Source organism: Anastrepha ludens, chromosome 4 (assembly GCF_028408465.1).
Source record: "Anastrepha ludens isolate Willacy chromosome 4, idAnaLude1.1, whole genome shotgun sequence".
NCBI classification, from domain to species: Eukaryota; Metazoa; Arthropoda; class Insecta; order Diptera; family Tephritidae; genus Anastrepha; species Anastrepha ludens.
In genome coordinates this window covers 30,363,363-30,384,998 of record NC_071500.1, presented here as the reverse complement: position 1 = coordinate 30,384,998, position 21,636 = coordinate 30,363,363, and the positions used below count along the sequence as shown (strand labels likewise).

Genomic DNA, 21,636 nt, shown 5'->3' with positions numbered 1-21,636 from the left:
TCTTTGAAGTGACTCGCACCAAACCGCGTCGCAACGCGAGTCAACGCAAGCCAGCCAGCCAGCCAGCCAGCCAACTAACCAGTCGGCCAGTCGACTGACTGATCGGGAAGATAGTCGTCCGAAGTGTAGGCTTTTGGAAGCAGCGGCGTGCAGTAGGTGTGGTTGTGGTTGCAGTCAAGAGATGAACGAGTGTTCGCGGCAGCCGCATCACATTCAAGCATTCAAATGGAATTTTGATTAGGACTACAACATGCCCACTGAATTTTTGTTAAACGCGCGTTGGATTTTGAAAATGTGTGTATCCTCCTGTGAGCGTTCCCTTCTAGCTCCTTGACTTTGTTGATGACTTGCGAAGCCGCGCTGTCGCATAGAGCGCTGCTTGCGCCATTTCATTCCCTTGAATGTTCGCATACATACACACCTTCACACATACTTACGTGGCTAGAGTGTACGTTTGTGTTTGGCTCTTTTTTCCACTATATTTGCAGTCGATCGCATTGCGCTAATGTGCGTAAATCTTCGTCAAAGCAAACGTTTTCGCTTTTTAATAAGTGTTGCCACAGAGGAGCTGAGCAACGCATGTGGATTGTGCCAACAGGCGATTTTAAATATTTCAACAATTTTCGTCCAATTAAGGTGTATACTCGTAATATGGCGAACGATCGGCGAACGCACTTTCGGTATGAGTGCGCATACTATTAAAAGTATGTTTTCTGTGCGGCGGGTTTTTCGTATCGGACGCAGTCAAGCCACACAGATAAGCTCCATGCTTGGTACGTTCTTGGCATCCTGGGAACTTTCTGCATTGTGTACTTCTAGTTACGGCTTTGTTTGCCTGGATGTCTGTTTCTGCGCGCATGCGCCATGGTATTAGCTACCGTTTTTGCCGCTTATCCGAAATTTTTGTTTCGCGTTGTGTTTTTGCTCTTATATTCCGTTGCTAGAGAATTTATCACTAATTAAACTGATTTTCGGTGATATTCCCGATGTTTCTTTAATCATTAAATTCTTATTTCGTATTTTTGTATTTACAGAGGGACATCTCATTAATACGAATTGCTCACAGGGGCACTTTCAGGAGGCTTTGTGCTGCAAAATGTCGGCGGAGTTGGATGTCTTCCTGGCCAGTGGCAAGAAGTAAGTTTGAAACGCATATTTTTTATTTATTTATTTTTGAATATAAATGGTGGTGAAGTTTTATGGAACTTATTTTATAATATAAGTAAATGCAGCAACTGGAAACAACGTGGCAAATGTGCAAACATAGAGTCCTACAGTTTCAAGCCGACTCCGAGCGGCAGATATTTTTTGTGAGAAGCTTTTTCATGGCTGAAATTCACTCGGAGGATTGCCGTTGCCTGCCGAGGGGTGACTGCTACTTGAAAAACACTTTTTCAATCATTTTGGTGTTTACTGTACGGAGAGTCGAACCTAATGGGTTTTCCAAACAGAGGTGTTATTTTGATATTCAAAGAAAAATGATATTCTTTAATATAAATGATCGGATGTTTATTTCATTATAAAGAGAAAGGTATGCCGTTAATAGTGGAAAATAACATCAGGCAAATGACCAGCACGACCACACTTACAGGACAATATTCTTTTCGTGAAATTTTCCATAACCGAATTGCAAAGTGGCTGCCCTATGTCCTCGATAGCCTCACGAATTGCATCTTTGAGGTTTTGAACCGACCCTGGGCTGTTGGCGTAGACCTTCTCTTTCACGTGGCCCCAAAGAAAAAAGTCACAAGGTGTTAAATCACAAGATCTCGGTGGCCAATTGTGATCACCTCTTCGAGAGATAACACGGACCGGAAACTTTGCCCATAAAAGATCAATGGTTTCGTTGCTTGTGTGGCACGTAGCGCCGCCTTGTTGAAAATAAACGTTGTCCAGATCAATACCATCCGATTCCGACCATAAAAAATCGTTAATCATCTCTCTATAGCGCAATGCATTCACCAATAACACCTGTTTTTGGAAAACCCTTTACGTACTTCCGTAGTCACACACCAACCCAATCAGCTACGACGGTCGTCATGCCATACCGATAATCTTCAAGAGGGTAGGATACACAAAATACCTACATATGTTTTTTTTGCTTGTTTGAAGTGATTTTGGAAAATCTAAATGGGAGCAGAGGGCGCTGTTGTCGATTCATTTCGAAAAATTGTAAATAGGGTGCGATTTGGTTCTTACTCGGAGCTGATATTAATTAAAAAAAGAGAAATATTCTTGAGGAACGTAGACTCGAAATATTATAAGCAGTCATACTTCTGAGACATGATTTAGTTTGTGCTCGGAATGTGTCTTATCTACTTAGCCCTTAAAGGGTAACGTTGTTTTACATATTTGAAGATATACCGCAGTCCATTTTAATTTCAATTTTTGGCTACAAATTTGTCACACGACCTTTGATGGCAATAAGCCTTAACAAAGAAAAAGAGAGTCCAATATGGCAAGCGAATCGAAGAAAATTAGAAAAAGGGCAAGAGTATTAGTCAAATCGACGAAGATTAAACTTTAAGGTTTAAAACTAAATTTTGTGCACAAAACTAGAATCACTAGTTGGCAAAGCTCTATCGACTAAGAAATTGTGATCGAGATATTTCTCGCAAAATTGATGTTATCATCCGATTTGAGTTGCATTCTTAAAAATTTTATTTTATTCATATTTAGCCGCGTTTGTCTCACGCCCTATGGTAGATATCTATAGATATAGTGCTATTAGTCCAATTTGTGAAAGCTCAAGAATACCACAAACAACTTCAACACTTTGCCACTTTCATGCTCATTCGGAGTCGCTATATGATATGAGAAGGGAAATGTTAACGATATATGTACATATGGATGTATATATAGAAGGTGTAACAAGTCCGCCGTAGTGGAATGCGTAGGTGCGTGAAAACCATTCGGAATTCAGAACGAACGTAGATTCGAAACTCGGTGAAATACCAGAATGAAGAAAAAGCGGTTTTCTAATAGCGGGCACTAACTAAGTTGCTGGAACCACTTAGATCGCTTTAAAAAGGTCACTAGTCACTCCAGGGAGACATTTTGCAAATTCCCCAAGCTTTCAAAAACACAACTTCTTTTAAGTGCAGGACATTCACAGAGGAGGGGTTGTACTGACTTAATATCTTCTTCTTCATCTTCATAACTCCTGCAGAAGTCATTCTGAGGTACACCCATTCTACTGGCTAATGTGCCAATAGCGCTGTGCCCTGTTATAGCACCTGTGAGGACACTAGTAGTTTATCTGTTGAACTCAAGCAAACATTTTGTCCTTTTAAGATGCAGTTTTGCCCAGAGCGCTTTGGAGACATTACAGTTAGGAGTCAGAGATCACTTTCTATTGGTTTGGACGATGACACTCAGGTCAATGACAGTGTATAATTCATTTAGAGAAGTACTTATGTCCTCTACCACTCGCTGAGGGTCAGGCTCAGATCATTTCCTTGCACACTCATCCGCTCTACCATTTATCTCCACCCAGAGTGGCTGGGGTGCGACAAAGTGCGTTGTTGTGTTATTGGATAAGTGAAGAAAATGGCTCTGCTAAATGAGGAACACTTTGCAAGCGGAGTCACCGGTAACTTTTACTAATAAATGCGGAAAAGTCAAATTAATAAACAGCTTCCTCTTGGTGCTCATTCATGTGAAGTCTGCGTCAAAATTGGTAAACAATATCTCCTACCCAATAAATATACGCAAACAATGTAAGTATATTCCTACAGTAACTGCCCTGTTTTAAAGTTAAATCATCGCAAACTAGATAGATGTTTCGCCTTTATCCTCTGGCTTGTTGTGTACAAGTGCAAACAAAAGCCGGATAAATATTGCAGCAGCCGCAGCGGCAGCGACACAGCAACCCTCCAGCAATGTTTAGCAGCTCTGTGCATTCGCAATGCCATTGTGTTATGCCATGGCCAACACCAACGCCAGTGGCAGCGCTAGCATTAGCGGCTCCCTCGACTGCGTCCCAGACATTACGGATGCAACCGCAACAACAATAGCAGCCACAACAACAACTTTTTGCGCAACATTGCGGCTAAACTGTTGACCGCATCTGCATATAAAATTACCATCACCATCAACAGTATACGAATAGTACACAAAACCTATGAATAGATAAAGTGGCTCGAGCATCGATTGAATTGCGGCAGCGATTGGGATTGCATAGTTAGTTAGAGCAGCTGGAGCAGCTGCATTGAGAGCAACAACCGGCATTGATGCTGGAGCGGCAGTGAAACAGGGCAATGCTTTGCAGATACTAGGAGGTAGCTAGTCGCCCCAGCGCACACAGCCATTACTGCTGACGCGCTTGTTGCATGCGAGTGTAATAATGGCAGCCAGGGCAGACCCTGGTTCATTGGCTTTTCAGTGTTGGTAGTGCCTGTGGTGGAGATTTGCATTTGATCGATCGCATAATTACCGGCTTACAGCATACACACACATCTAAGCATACACATACACACACATGTAAGCATGTACATACATACGTAGGTATGGGGCAAACATGCCATCATATTTATACGTACCCAAGCATGTTCGCACATTTGTGGCATGTTGCAAATTTACATTTGAGTTGCTTGTGACATGTGTCGCAAGTCAAAGTTCATGAGCTTGAAAGCGCTGCGGAAGTGCGAGTTGATGGAGGCAGCCGCTGTTGGAGGCGATTTGTCACTTGACAGAGATGCCATAATTCGACGTATCCACTGACTATGCGTAATCTTGCTTATAGGCACTTGTGTAGGTAGTGTAAGTAGGTGTGCTGTATACAAATGCAGTTGACATTTGCATAATTGCATAATGTAAAATTAACCTCCTATTCAATTCCAATTTCAAGTGCAAATTTATGCTTCAGTCTACTTGAGACACCCACAAAAGTCGGAATGATTTAAATTATGATCGTTGTTGCTGGCGCGTTGCACTAAATAGTTGAATGGGTCGTTAACACACACTAGTATACATATATACACCTATATATGTAAGTATATAAAAATGCACTTGTATTGTATTGACACCTTCGTTGCGATTACAACTGCAGCCGTCGCCATCGCCGTGTCATTATCGCCACCACAAATTCGATAGCATCGCCAAGTCAGCGTCAGTCAGCGTCACTCAACGTTGGTACCATTGAATTGGTGCTCCTTGGAGTAGAATAGCGTACTTTGTCTAATGAAATTGATGGCGAAATTATTGCAGTTGCCAACTTTAACGAGCTCAAAGCCATGTGGCTCCATAATTACGGTGATTCACGCTTCTTTTCTAACTATTAACTTAACAAGCGATCCATTGAATCAACTTCAGCAGCATCAGGTGCCTACTTAGGTAATTATGCGAAAATCCCAGAGGAAGTCTATGCATAACAAAAGTCTTCCATGTACTGCACATACCTACATACACACACATATATATGTCTATGTATATGCGCATATCCCTGTATGTGTTTGCTCTATAAAGAAGACACAGATATAAAGTAACGACTGGCAATGTAATTTTAGTGTTGCTTTGGTTCATCGAGCAATCAACCAACGCTATTGAAGGACAAAAAAATCGATTCTTACTATTTGCTCAGGATTTAATGACTTTAGTTCAGTTCATTCAAATGTGTTGGTGGCAGAGGCTTCAGTGCAGAGAAATTCCTTTAAATTATGGGAAGTTAAGATACAGAAATGTTGTGTTCATGTGCATATTTGGAAAAAGCAGCTGAAGACATTACAATGAAAATCGTCGATTATTTCCCACTGAATTTGCCAGAGGAACTTTTTCGAATGACTGTCGTGTTTTTCTGACCTCACTCTAGATCAACTATGGCCAACGTCAATATATGCAATTTTCGAATTTCAAATTTCAATTTTTTACGGCACACTAGGTTGTTCAATAAGTTTTGCGGCTCGATAAAAAAAACATAATTTTGACTTGAAACACACTCCGTCCCCTGATAATCAATGCACACCTTCCAACGAGATTCCAATTTATGAATTCTATTCCTGAAGTGAGAATCTGGAAGAGCTGCAAAATACGCTTCCACAGCTGTTATGACCTCATCATTTGATGAAAAAACGCTTTCCACGCTTGCATTTTTCTAGGTTTGGATACAAATGGAAATCACAAGGGCCAAGTCTTTCGAATGCGGTGTATGCTCCACCAATTCGAACTTATTTCATGAGTTTTAGCCACAGTCAAAATGCTCTTGTGGCACTGTGCATTCTCCTTATGAGAAAGAATTTTTTTCTTTTGCAAACTGGGTCTCCAAAATGTATTGCTTTACCAATCTTAAAGTAATCTATAATCGAAATTCTCTTCGCATCACAAAACACTGATGCTTGTACATTCTTGACCCATTTCTGGACACGAACCCATTTCGAAGCCGAAGTACCACGTTCACTCCACTCTTTAGCCTCCTTTTTTGATTTAGGATCATGGCGATAGACCCAAATCTCATCCATAGTGATGAATAGATGCAAAAAATCCACTTTATCCTTTCGAAAACACTCAAACTGTTGCTGAGAAAGTCGAATTAGAATGTGTTTTTGTTCCACAGCTTTCTGAAACCCAATACTTCAGTCAAAATATTGCTTACCCTGCCTAATGAGTTGCAGCGAGATTTTGTTGCTGTTTTTGGAAGTCATTGACGTGGATCGTCTTTAGGGCTTGTACGACTACCTTTAAATTCAGCAACCCATCTTTTTATTGTACTAAGTGATGGCGAAAGGTCCTAATACACTTTCTACATTTAACATAACAAAAAAAAATGTTGGTTAGTAGCAATGTCCTTCTTATCAAACCGCAAAACTTGTTGAACAACCTGGTATACTCGAGAGAGCAAGCATTCCCATTATTTATGAAATACGATTTGATTCAAGTTAGCTCGATTGGCTTCGTGGCAGCACATACTATTAATCTAGTTTTCCGAGTTGGTGACAATTTCTCACAAATGGCTTACTAGATATTAACTTTAAGGATCCCGTCACAGCACCCCAAAGAGGTCCAACGACATCAAATCGCAGCTCCGAGGTATCCAATTGACATCGCCTTTGATTGCGGCAGGGGTTGTGTGGTAGGGTTGCTCATGAGCCAATGATACGACTGCTCAAAAATCCTCTCTAAGCTGTCACGATGCATTGGCTTGGCTGACAATACATATAAGGTATATACACAAAGGTAATAGAGAGTAAGACGGCCCTACATCCATCGTAATAAAAAGTTATTTCCAGATTCATGAATGTACGAGTATACATGTGGCAACACCTTCGTCCGTTTTGATGCAAAGGTTAGCACTTCATTCACCAAATATTCTCGGTCTGCAAATCTGACTAGGAATTTCGTAATAAACTGGATGTATTTAGTTATTGTTCTATTTGCATCCCAGATGCACTCCAAAGAATGTCTGCATTCCATTATCTTCTGTTAATATCTGAACCGATACTTGCACTTGCAGTTCTCTCGAGCGGACAATTACTTGCATATGCCGATGATATCGAGAACGACTCTGTTAGTTCTATTTTTTCCAATCTGGAAAGAGAAGCGAGGCGAGTCCGTCTGGAGGTGAACGAGGGAATTGGTTAAGATTTTTAAATTTCCGCTGATCCACTTATTTCGCATACGCGACATGAGGTTTAAGCTTGTATGTTTACATAGGAGGGGCTACGCCCCCTTTTTAAATTTTTATCACTTTTGCCATATACACTTTATGCATTTGTGCCAAGTTTTCGTTCCCTAACTCAATTGGTTTTAAAAATAAATTGGTTTTCACGTTTTGTCCTATATGTCAGATGGCACGCCCCCTATATATCGGGGCTAACATTTCTGCTCTAGAGGAAACTATTTTTTGCAAATCAGGTGTATTCAAAAAAGGGGTTTAAATATTTCAATGTGGCGTATTTATAAAGGGTATTTCAAAATGACTACCATTCGGAATTCAGAGAGAACTTAGGCTCGAATCTCGGTGAAACACCAAAACTAAGAAAACGTTTATTTCCAATGGCTGTCGCTCGGCAGGCATTGGCAAACCTCCGAGTGTATTTCTGCCATGAAAAAGCTCCTCATAAAAATCATTTGCCCTGCGGAGTCTGCTTAAAACTGTAGGTCCTCCATTTGTGGGACAACAACAAGACGCGCGCCACAAATAGGCGGAGAACCTTGGCCGCAAACACTCAAGTAAATACTTGCCAAGTTACTCGTTAAAATTATTAAAACTTATAAAAATTGTCGATCCTTAAGGACATCGCAAGGGATATTGCGAAATTCTTGATTTTTTGTTGCTGTAGCGCACAGTGTAGGTGCACGAACTGCAACCACCATATTTCGACGTTCTCAAGAATTCGTTCGTCGTTCAGGAATCGACTATTTGGCGAATTTTACTTGTAGAAGTGCTCGTTGTGGACATTTCAATGATATATTTTAAATGGCGAAACCTGAAAGAATCTTAATTTTTTCATGTTTTATTTTGAAATAACATCTGGGCGCGTCTGTGGAAGGACCCTTTATAATGATGAACTAAAAAATTACAAATCTGCACAATAAAATGTCTAAAGTTAGTACACATTATTTCTCTTAAAAGCAAGAAAAGTTATTGGAAAGGGTGCAGAAATTTAATAATTTTGAAATAACATCTGGGCGCGTCTGTGGAAGGGCCCTTTATAATGATGAACTAAAAAATTACAAATCTCCACAAGAAAATGTCTAAAGTTAGTACACATTATTTCTCTTAAAAGCAAGAAAAGTTATTGGAAAGGGTGCAGAAATTTAATAATCTATTTTTCGGTTGAAATCCTAGTGTTTATTTGTTATTGAATTTATAGTTTCCAAAATCATCAAATCCAAATTGAAGCTAGTGAAGAACAATACATGCACAATATGTAACGCAGTCAACTCTGGGGGACGAAGAGGAACCCTGAAAGACCTATTCTGACACTGCCTTGCACTTAGCAAAACACGAATAAATTGCTTAGGTTCTGCACCATTTTCAGCATTAGAAAATGTGCCAGATCAAAGAAAAAAGTAGCCTACTTAAATTATTCGGACTGTGTATTAAAGAAAAAATATGAAATAAACTCTGCATACTAACACTTGACATCATTATGGATCAATTTCTGGTCTATGCGCCATCTAGTGGGTCAACCAAGTTAAACCCAACCTAACCTTCCAAAATCAGTAGGCACTGAACATGCATTCATATATTTGTTAAGAAATAGCATTTTTTTAAGCTTGAATATAATTCTCAATACTTTGATACCCAAAATTACACAAGACAATCCACGAATCTGATATTGCCATTTCTTCCATGGCTAGTAGGATATCAAGTTTACTGCTTCTAGAGTTGAAATTCCTGCTAGATGTAATGAAAAAAGTATCTGAAATACCAAAGTTCTCAGAACAACTGCCAGGTAACGCTCTAAACCAACTCGTTTGAGTTCTGTTTTTCTTTTTGTTAGGTTGCCACATCTGTGGTTAACATTTCTTCACAAATTGTATTGCGATTTCCTGACATTTGTAAAAGTTACGCCGTCTACCTCTGCGTGTATTCAATTTTTCACAGTTTTAGAAATGGATTTGAGCTTGCAGCAACGATTTTGTATTAAATTTTGCGTTAAAAAGAATCCCTTTTTGGTGCGGACACCTTAAAAATATTGCGAAGCTGTTTCGGTAATGATTTTCTAAAGAACGCTTGATATCGTGTGCCCCTTCGATCGTTCGGATGACGAATGTAGTGTCAGGCAGTCGACATCGAAAACAAGTGAAAACATCAGTTAAGTGAAAAAAGTTGATTAATTATTGCCGAAATCAAATAATGGAAAAATCTATATCGGAAATAAAGTTCTAAAAATCTTTCGAAAGCAGTATCAAACGCTGGCGTAAGTCCAATAATTGAAGGGGGTGTACTTTGACTGCGATCATATCACTTTTGAGGAATTAACTTGAATTTTTAAATTTCTGATTATTTCTGGGAAATTATAGGAACTTTTTGTCCACGGTGCTATATGAGCGTATCCTCTCCAAGTTGTCTTGAATTGTTATTTTATAGGCCAATGAAAATTTTCTTTACATGTTTAATACGAAAGTATTTGGTTTTCTTCTTTAATATGACCGATGAAATCTTGCACAAGTTTTCGCTTTAGCAGTTTATTTTTCGTAAGCAAATCGTTTTCAATAATATTTTTTATATTGCCAAAATATCGTAGCTGGAGCTACTCATACATATGTAGATTTATATAACTGCAAAATGCAAACTCAAATAAATAAAAGCAAACTGTTTGCAACTGCAGCTCCGCAACGAGTGGCCAATATTTTTGCAAACATGCCCAAGAACTCGAAGTGGTGTAGCAATGTTTGCATAACGAAAGCAGCAGAAATGTTTACTTACATACATAGATGCACATAACATAGCATATTTACATACATACACATTGGAAAAATAACGTACTAATGTATGTAAGCATGCAAGCATGTTACCTTTCGGCATTCCTGATATACAACTGTATGTGTGAGTGTATGTAAATATGTATTAGGGCATTTAATTCTCGTGTCTTTTTCGAATATCTCACCTTCCGGATTTATCCCGTTGGGATCCCGGGTTTCGTATTTTTTTTCCCGTTTTCGTATATTTTTAAGCGAAAGTAAATTTTTCGTCTTAATTTCTATATTTTTAATTAAAAAAAAAGGTTTTTAGGTAGGTGCCATCAGAACTTGTCCTAAAGAGGCTCCTAATGCACTGACACACGTCATTCCGGTAGATCTATATACATATCAAGATGCACGGATACTCGTTATTCCACGAGATCTACATACCAAGAAAATGGCAACCATTAGTGCATTTAGGTTAAATAAAGTGAGTCGCTGGGGGGAAAAAACGTAATGTGATGCCAGTCTATTATTGCGACAAGCTCAGTATGCCTCGGAGAGGACTGACTACATCGCCCCGGCAGGACGTCTGCATACAATAGGAATTTTGCCACTCTCTTTCCCTCTCAGGGAATTGGAGTAAGGCACTCTCACTAAACAACTTCTGCAGTCTATACAGATGGCTTTAAAGTGGGTTGTGGTGCTAGAGCTGGTATATATACTCACAGACTTAGAAATAAAAAATCTGCGCGCCTTCTTAATACCTACAGTGTCTTGCAGGCGGAAGTACTTGCAATTGGGGAAGCTTGTAGGATACTAATCGCAGATTTCTCTTTTAAGGGCATTATCGCCATTCTATCGCATAGCCAAGCTGCAATCCAAGCACTGCAATCCAAGCACTGGATTCAGCTACAACAACCTTTATGGCGATGGAACAAAGTAGGAATAGCCTTTCCACCTTGAGTGAAAATCATAAAGTTACCTTAATCCGGTTCCTAGGACATCGGAACATGGAATTTAACGAAAAAGCAGATGAACTGGCAAGAGGGTGATCTGTCATGAATAACGTTCTTGTAGAATCAGTATTCACACCATTACGAGCAGTCAAGAATACAATTTCCCTAAAATACCTCCGAATTGCGAATTGTAGATGGAGAGACCATACGAAGAGCAAAATTAGTAGAGCGTTATGGCCCACCTACAACCTCAAGCTAACGTTAACTTGGATAACCCTGAAACGACGGGACGCCTGCGGACCCACGACAGCTATATCTGGCTTCTGGTCTATCGGGGAATAGGAGCCAAAATGGGCATCCTTCACAACACACACTATAATAGTTGTAAACAACCTGAAAGAAAGGAAACGATTTCCCATTTTCTCTGTGATTTCCCTGACACATGAAAGGGGAGACTGTCGACCCTGGGTGAACCATTGATCGATATTCTCGAACAACTGTATTTAACCGCACAGACTGGACTATAATAGCACTCATTTATTCAAATAGAAATGAATATGTTATTTATTCAAATAGAAATGAATATGTTATAACACTTCAAAACAATTGAGAAAAATAAAGACACAAAGATTCTTCCATTACCAACTATACAATAAACTTTCGCCATAGGCTGACGCCGTTCGTCGGTATGTCACAGTTAAATTGCGTAAAATATTGGCATTGACATTCAGTTGGAGGCGAATATGTGGCAACAAAATGGTGCGGAAGCACTGGATTCTGGATGAATCACTGCTTTAATCAAGCAACCAATCATGCCGGTCTAATTCTCAAGCCCACGTAACTCCATTCATGGGGCACGCACGAAGTCTAAAGAGACGTATGCTGAGGATATGTGGGATACCAGTTATAAACTTTACTGCCTTATTGCCTTTCCAACTCCCCTGCCTGATTCAATAATAAAAGCTTTGTTCAGTAAGCAGCTTTCTCATTCCCTCTTGACAAATCGGCTCCCTTAGCAAGACACTGGGTTGCTAACTCTACAAATTTTTAGCAAAAATGGAAGAAAAGTAAAATTTGTAGGAGAAACATTTCGTTTTCAAAAGGGGGTATAAGCACTTGCTCGGTATGTCCATAACCAAAACGATATGGAGAACATCCGGACATACAGCTTAAATCAGGATATCATAGAATATATAATATTTTTGGGGCAATGAATGTGAAATATGGACGTTTTGACAATTTGGATCCGATGCCTTTCAAATACAGGTTGGGGGAGTACTTACTAGGTTACTTTAAAGATACATACGCTACCAACAAGAGCTCATTTAGTAATATGTAACTAATCAGAGCCTCCTGATGGCAGATGGTTTTTTGTGATGAATTTGTTCATGGCAGAAATACACTCGCAAGTGTACCATTGCCTGTAGAGAAGCCTTCGCTATTACAAACAACATTTTCTAACATTTTGTGTTTCATACCCAGGGTAGTTTGTCAAGTAGTAAGGAATGTAAGAATAATAGCGACTTGGGGGTCAAAACTCCAAACTTACGTGGGCATAGGATAGTAAAGCAAGGCGTGAGTATGTTCACAGCTTGTTGTTAGTCAACTAAATTTATGATGAGTTCGCTTCTCCTCTGAAACGCTTTCATCAGGGCTATAATATTTAAGTAGTAGGATAACATCACATGGGCAAAACTTCCCAACTTCATGATCAGTTTTCAATTTGAAAATTAATTCACAAAATATCAATTTGGGTTTAACTTAATAACCTTATTTTTTAATATCATTCCTGGCAATTTTTGTTTGTACCATTTATAATTTAAGTAAAAACAATCCATTGTTTGGTACCATTTTTACCAAAACGGTATTTAATTTTTCCACTTTCTTCGCCCTTCTTAAATGCGACCTTTTGTACGGAGTGTCAGAATTCTAATGTCACAAGTGAGCAAACTTTTTATAATTGAATCATGACTCCCCTGTAGTTGAAAATGAAAGCGAATTTTTGCAGTTGAATATTACTTGAAAAGCAAGGCTAACATTGCTATTTCAAATATTTCTTATTTATTTGGACTCTTAATTGTCATATTTTTTAAGTTACACTAAACTGCCAATATCTTTTTTACTGATTTTGACATTCCAAACCTAGTTAATGTCCTTTTGAAAAATAATATTATGAAATGCCTCGAAAAATTCCGGGATTTCATGATCACTATTTTAAAATCCCGAAACGACGGCATTCGCTTTTGAATGCCTTCGTATGTGGTTTCTGCACGTGTTGCCTGCAAACAGTGCACGTGACCAACTCTTTCAAATACGAAAAAGAACGCAAAAATCATTATATTATATTTTGAATTGTATGTATACCCTACATACATACATATGCATGCAGAAATACTTATATGTATGCACACATACTTGGCATACTGCGAATAAATAAAGAGTGAAGGAGTTGGCTGTCTTTGGAGTTGCGCTTTGTAGCGAAATATTGCTTTTTGTTGCGCATTTCTTGTAGTTGGCAAAGAGATTGATTTACTGATTTGCGAGTATTTATGTATATTCAAATTATGATTTTCAGGTGGGCACGGGCAGCAGTACAGGCAAATCTATTGCACAGTTTGCAAAATATACTAAAAAAATCAAACAATAAAAAGGCAAATACTGGTTCATGACTTGGCTGCTAAACTATTCAGATTTTCATAACGCAGATTTGGTCTGATAAAATTGACATTATAACTACTGACGTTTTGCTTGCATTGGATTTCAACTGGGTATTTGTGTTGTTGCAACACATTAAGCCACACCTATTTGTATGTTGGTCGTTATTTATAGTTTTAGTTGTGAGATCAGAAGTAGTGCAGCCGGTTCAGAACCTTGGCCGCATGGAAAGCAATAAATTAATTGTGTGCACATTGCGAAACTATTTGTACTTCTAGTAGAGCATTTAAAAATAACAATTAAACTGACTATTTTGCATATATATATTTCCTTTGAGCGAACTATATTAAAAATCATGTGACCTTAGCTTAGTTTCTACGCGATTACGGATCAATTAAACGTTTTCGATAGTTTAAGCAAGTTAACTAATTTTTATGGTATACAATATTTAATTCATTTATTTAATGGAAAAATCATAATTTTTATAACAAATAAAATTTTTTAAGATGATAGTATTATGAAAAAGGAGTGACAGATTTTTAATTTTTTAAATTCAATTTTTTATAGCAAGTGACATTGTTTAAGTTGATCGAATCAAAAAAAGTGGCAGATTAAAAAAAGGAGTGGATTTCTATAAAAAGTGGAACTTTTTCTAATTTTTTAAGTTAATTTATTTAATGAAAAACCACAATTTTTTACAACAGATGAAATGTTTTAAGTTGATGGAATTGTAAAAAAAAGAGTAGCAGATTTTTGGAAAAGGGAGTAGAAAAAGTGAAACATTATTTTAATTTTATTTAACAAAAATATCACCATTTTTTCACTTATGAAATTCTTTAAGTTGGTGGAACTAGTTATAAAACAAGAATGGCAGACTCTTAAAAAAATTAGTCGATCTATAAAAAGTAAACCATTTTGTTAAAATGTTTAAATTCATTTATTTAATGAAAAAATTACAATTTTTTATAAGAGGTGAAATTTTTTAAGTTGGTGGAATTATAAAGCAAGAGTGGCAGATTCTTTAAAAAGGGAGTGAATTTCTATAAAAAGGGAAACATTTCCTTAATTTTTAAAATTATTTTAGTTAATGAAAATATCACCATTTTTTCCACAGGTGAAATTTTCTAAGTTGATAGAATTGTAAAAGAAAAAGTGAAAGATTTTTAAAAAAGGGAGCGGATTTCTATAAAAAAAGGACCATTTTTGTTAAAATGTTTAAATTCATTTATTGAATCAAAAAATCACAATTTTTTACAACAGGTGAAAGTTTCTAAGCTGATAAAATTATAAGAAAAGTGTAGCAGATTTTTAAAAAAGGGAGTAGATTTCTATAAAAAGTAAAACATTTTTTTAATTTCTAAAATTCTTTTATTTAATGAAAATATCACCATTTTTTCCACAGGTGAATTTTTCTAAGTTAATAGAATTATTAAAGAAAAAGTGGAAGATTTTTAAAAAAGAGAGTGGATTTATATAAAAAAGTGAAACATATTTTTTAATTTTTTAAATTCATTTATTTAATGAAAAGAATCGCAATTTTTTTACGAGAGGTGAAACTTTTTAAGTTGATAGAATTATTAAAAAAGTGGCATATTTTTAAAAAAGGTAGTAGATTTATATAAAGTGGAAATTTTTTTAATTTCTTGTAATTCTTTTATTTAACGACAAAATCACAATTTTTACAACAGCTGAAATTTTTTAAGTTAATAGAATTATAAAAAAGGGGTAGCAGATTTTTAGAAAAAGTAGTAGATTTATAAAATGTGAAACATATTTTTTAATTTTTGAAATTCTTTTATTTAATGAAAAAATACAAAAATTCAAAATTTTTTGCAACATATCTTGAATTCAGGATAGGCAGTTTTTGTAGCGGTTTTTGGCAGAAGGGGGAAGTATAGCAGAGGTGCTGACAGTAGAGATTCTGAAATAATGAGTATTTTAAGCTTCATAGTGTCCCATTGATGCTTAAATGTATACAAAAGTTGTCAACTGACCTTTTTAAGAACTCCTTCATCTTTTGTGCACTGTTCACAGCGCAAACAACCAAAACAGCCGATCTGCAAAAACGCGCCAATATTTAGAAAAGTATACATATGCCCCGATTCTTGGTTGATTCCTCCCACTTATTGGCATTGAGTTTCCCCCATATCGTCTTCTAGTTCGTTAATCCATTTTGATCTGGGTCTGCCTCTTGTTTTCGTTGCAAATGTTTTTGCGTCAATTAGTTTTTGTTGAGCTCTCGTGGGGTCCATTCTCATAGCATGCCTCAGCCGTGAACAGGACATAATTTTCACCTCTTATAAGTTGGTTCAATGCATGGTTCCATCTTAAAAAGCCACTTGCCGTTGTCTTTGACTGCAACGAAAATAAGCCTCAACATTTTTCTCTGGAATACTTGGAGTTTGGCAGCCGCCGTAGTCGAATGTGTTGGTGCGTGTGTACCATTCGGAATTCACTGAGAGAACGTAGGATCGAGTCTCGGCGAAACACCAAAATTAAGAAAACGTGTTTTCTAATAGCGGTCGCCCCTCGGCGACGTATAATTGGCGTGCACACCCTTTTTGGGTTGTTTCACAAATGGAGGGACTTACAGTTTCAAGCCGACTCCGAACGGCAGATATTTTTATGAGGAGATTTTTCATGACAGAAATACACTCGAAGGTTTGCCATTGCCTGCCGGGGGCGACCGCTATTAGAAAAATGTTTTTCTGTTTCACCGAGACTCGAACCTACGTTCTCTCTGTGAATTCCGAATGGTAATGGCGGCCGCTACAGATGGATTTAGCAATAATTATTTCGTGTTGTATCGGGTATTTTTTAAGTGCTTGATGGCTTAAAATGATAATAGAAAACAGAAGCATTGTTGGAATGAATTTTATGTACTGTAATCTGGTAGATAATTTCAAGGCATTTATTTTTTGTATATCATATCCAGGGGATATCCGCCGCGGCTATGAGTTAATTGGTCCATTCGATCAGGCTGTATGACGCCAATGATGGCTTGAATATTGCAACCAATCGCTTGCTAAGCGCGCTGTATGGAAAAAGCACATCCAATCTGATCACTCTTTATAAGTGCATATCTGTGTTCGTTTGACATGAGGCCTCTTCTTTTCGCCAAGCGTTAGCGAGTGGAGAATAGATGAAGCAACTGGTATAAATAAACTTGTCTTGGGACTGCAGGAATAGACCTACGTAAAATTATATAATATTTGTTTGTAAAATAGTGAGTTATGCCAGTTTCATGAGGTATAAGCGTACTGAGGTGAGCAGAGAGATAGCGGGCAAATGTGTGGCGAATAGAAGAGGCCTATAGAAGCCTAAATGGAAATAAAATTTTGGGCAAATAGCCACCTTTGTTTAATTTTTTGCTAGCTTTTGCGAGTAAACAAACTTGACATTATTTTTTCTATACATTTAAAAAGAAATGAAAAGAGTGAATAAAAATTAGAAAATTATGCGAACGGCTAAGCTTGAGAGTGCTACTAAGAGAACAATTCCATTCTTATCCCAAATCGAGTTCAGCTACTATTGCCTACGGCCACAGATATAAACTATTTACTTGAAATCTATACAGTTTTTCCCACTGTGTAGTTGATTGGTATCGCCGGCACTGCTTAGTTTGCATGCAACATAGGAAAAACGAGCACTCGCTAACTGATTTACGTGTATCTGAGCAAATATTATAGCGTTTGTAATGCCAACTGTTGGCAGCCATTAAGGCAACAACAACTACAATATTACATGCTAACACTAAAAGCTTGCACCATTTTAAATGAGCGATTGATTAGCGTTTGCTGAAGGACGCGATCGATGAATTTTATTGCACTTTGAACGAGTTTGTTTTGCTTTGCGTGTCAACTTTTTTTATTTTGTTTTTGTTTTTTTTTCTGCTTGTTTTTAATTTTTTTTTTGCATTTGTTGTGGGGCTGAATGCGCTCTATATTGGGTGTTGGCCCATTATACTGGTCAAAGCGTGACTACAACTTTCACTGCAGCTGTGTCGCACTCGACTCTCCAGTTGAGACTGAGGTTGGCCAGCTGTCACCGTTGAGCTTTAGTTATTCCAACGAGATTGTGTGTTCTTTTTCCATTTGCGATTTTTTGCGATTGCATGTTTTGGTTGCTGTTGTCGCCGCTGCTGGTGTGGCATGTCTAACGTTGAACGACAACAACGATAAATCCGTAAGAGCCGTAATTGGAGTTGATTCGACAGTTCGACTGCGGCTCGCCTGTACCAGCTAGTGGCTAAATGGCAGCAGAGGCATTGGAGGTGTGGAAAAATCAAAGCAAAAAAGCAGCTCAAAACTAATTGGAAAAAGAAAAAGCAAAATAGTAAACAAGTAGACAAGTAGGCGAGTAGGCAAGTAGGGGGAGAGACTAAGTACACAAACAATACCCAGGTGTCACTCGAAATGCCCCAGTGTCGACTCTGGACCCAGGTGCGACTCGGTTACAATTTAGATTGAAAGCAAGCAGCAAGAGGCAAGCGGAGAAGGTGGCGTTTTGCCCATGAGCAATCGCTTGAAAGTGATTTGCGGTCCAGCCAACACTTCTGCTACTACATAACTGCTTACCTATGGCTATGTAAGAGTATGTCCGTCCACTCGTTGCGATGTTTTTTCATCTGCTCATTGTGTTCTTTCTGCAAGCTATGTGGTTGACATGTTTTTTGGGTTGAGTTCGTGCTTTTGGCACTTTGGCCTCCCAAAATGTACGACAAGAATTCCCGTTTCTTTTAAATTGATTGTGTTGTGATTTCAGTGAAAATTCCTTTGCCATTGCTTAAAGCTAAATTGATTGTTTCAACCTAGCTTAAATAGTGCATAGTGATACCTAGTAAATGATATGTTTGTGGGTATGGATGCATGTATACGTAAATACGAGACTGCGATTGCAGTCTATACAGAATAAAGGTTTCTTTTTTCGAAATGTTCGGTGTGGCAGGAAAATTAAAATTTTTCCTATGTGTAAATGCTTTGTAAGTATATGTATATATATGTATGTATATGTATATATATATATGTTTGTGTATGCCAGTTTTTATTTTGTTACCGATTTTATTTTATTTTATAGCTAGCTAATGGGCCACTGCCACTTGAGCCCCATGCAATTTTTTTCACTTGCGCTGCTGCGGTAATCGAGAGTAATTCAATACTAATTTTCTTAAATGATGTTTGCACATCATCGCCGTTGCACTAATTTTTATTGTTTTTCAAAAACCATTCACGGCCTCATTTTAAAAGGGGACTTCGAAGTCCTCTGGCTCCATCAATGAGTACATCAAAGGCAAGAAAATAATTTTGTTATTTGACTAAATCTGTTGGTAAACAGAAAAAGAATGGAAATTACAACTTAACAGAACTTTTAACAGTCGAAACAAAGTAATGGAAAATCGAAGACGATTTTTATTTATTTAATAATCTTTAAAATCAAATATCCCAATTTCGGGTCATCACGTCATTTATTCTGATTAATCAGAAATTATCTCCAGAATTATGCCCATGAAAGTAGTCCACCAGATGATAAGGTCATGAAATGTTATTCTATATAGTAACTCACGTAAGAAATTGCTAAAATTTTGTAAAATTTAATTTTTTTATTAGGCGCGCAACTAAGTTCCCGCTATTTGTCAATAGATGAAGCCACCAGTATGTGGTAGTCGATTTTAACATAACCTAAACGTCATAAACCAAGCTGAGACGTATGATAAACAAAGAAATTGCTTCGACACTTAGTGATTTTGTTTTGCTGTCATATATTTTTGGTTTTGTGAAGATGTCTGATTCTGTGCCGAATAATGGCCATTTGCGGGAAGTGTTGATTTTCCTCTTTCATTCGAAAAAAACGGCGGCTTAAGCGCATCGAGAGCTACAAAAAGTTTATGGAGATGCTGCTTTAAGTGAAACAACGTGCCCAGATTGGTTCCGTCGCTTCAAAGACGGTGATTTTAATGTTGACGACCGTCCGCTTGAAGGAAGGCCAAAAACCACCGAAGACGCTGAACTGGAGGTATTGCTCAATAAAGATCCGTGCTAAACGCATGAAGAGCTTGCTTCAGTATTAGGAGTAACCCGCCAATCCATTTCCAAGCGATTGCATGCTTTGGAATGATTCAGAAACAGAGGACCTGGATCATGAGTAAAAACCGAGGGATGTTGAACGTCGTTTTTTCGCCTGTGAACAACTGCTCCAGCGGCAAAAAAAAAGAAGGTTTTTCTTCATCGCATCTTGACGGGTGATGAAAAATGGATTCATTACAGCAATCCAAAGAAAAGAAAATCATGGGGACTACCCGATCATGCTTCTACGTCGTCGCCTCGGCCGAATATTCACGCTGCGAAGGTTATGCTATGTATTTGGTGGGATCAAGTTAGTATTATTTATTATGAATTGTTAAAACCAAGCGAAACCATCACTGGGGATCGGTATCGACTCTAATTGATGCGATTGAGCCGAGCACTGCGCGAGAAGCGGCCGCAATACGAGGAGAGGCATGAAAAAGTGATTCTACAGCATGACAACGCTCGGTCTCACGTAGCGAAACCCATTAAAACCTACCTGGAAACACTGAAATGGGAAATCCTACCTCACCCGCCATATTCTTCAGATATTGCGCCGTCCCATTATCACCTGCTCCGATCGATGGCACACGGTCTAGCTGACCAGCAGTTCCATTCATATGAAGACATCAAAAAATGGTTTGATCCGTGGATAGCCTCAAAAGATGGACAGTTTTATGGCGACGGTATACGAGATCTACGCGAAATATGTGGAAAAGTTGTAACCAGCGATGGGCAATACTGTCAATGATTCACTTGTAACCATTTTTTCAGAATAGAGTTGTATTTTCATAAAAAAAACAGCGAGAACTTAATTGCGCACCTAATAATTTGTATGTAAATTTTTCGCCAATAGAAAGACATATACTTTTCGTTCTTCTTGATTGGCGCGATAACCGCATACGCGATTTTGGCCGAATTTAATAAAGCTCGGCAGTTAATTCTATCTCGGTTCACCGGCGCCAGTTGCACCCTCCAAGTGAAGCCAAGTCCTTTTCCAGCTGATCTTTCTAACGTAGAGGGGGTCTTTCTCTGCTAACACCAGCTGGTTAGAAATGTTAGTCGCGGTATGTGGTCTCTAAGCCATTGTGAAAATGAAAATAAGAAAACAATTATCCGAGCTGGTATACGAAATAAAATTATGTGACCCTTTGAAAGTTTTAAAAAATTTAAGACTGTTATCTATATAATGCTTCGATTCCTTACCTGTTTTGTTATAAATTTCTCTCTTGGCCATGAAAATATTCTCTCAATTCATCGTGTGGCATGCTGCGGCCTGTGCCCTTGATTTTTTGCCTTCTGCGCTTTGTGTCGCCTTGGCATACGTCGTGTCAAAACCCGAATGAGTATGAGCCAGCACCGTTGCTTTCTGATCCACCTTGAGAACATTGCAAAGCAATAGAAAAAAATAATTGCCTATACTCGTAGAAACAACAGTAAACATGGTGATGCAAGAATAAAAAACGAATAATGTAAACAAACTGCATGCGCGGATCTGTGTGTTTATGTGCAACAAGTTCCATGAACATCACCTTTCAAAATAATAATTTCATGGCAAATTATTGCATTAGTTTACATTTGTGGTCAGCCCGTCAATCGAGCGAAACGGCGGT

At 38.0% G+C, this 21,636-nt stretch overlaps 1 protein-coding gene across 2 annotated transcripts in view; it reads left to right on the top strand.

Annotated features, from left to right (window-relative positions):
* The window catches only part of LOC128861451 (fringe glycosyltransferase), a 214,572-nt gene that overhangs the window by 141,758 nt on the left and 51,178 nt on the right, over positions 1-21,636 (top strand). For both annotated transcript variants that reach the window (XM_054099590.1, XM_054099589.1), the window contains exon 4: positions 1,035-1,137. In XM_054099590.1, coding sequence (XP_053955565.1) covers positions 1,035-1,137 — 103 coding nt within the window. The remainder of the gene's footprint in view (positions 1-1,034; positions 1,138-21,636) is intronic.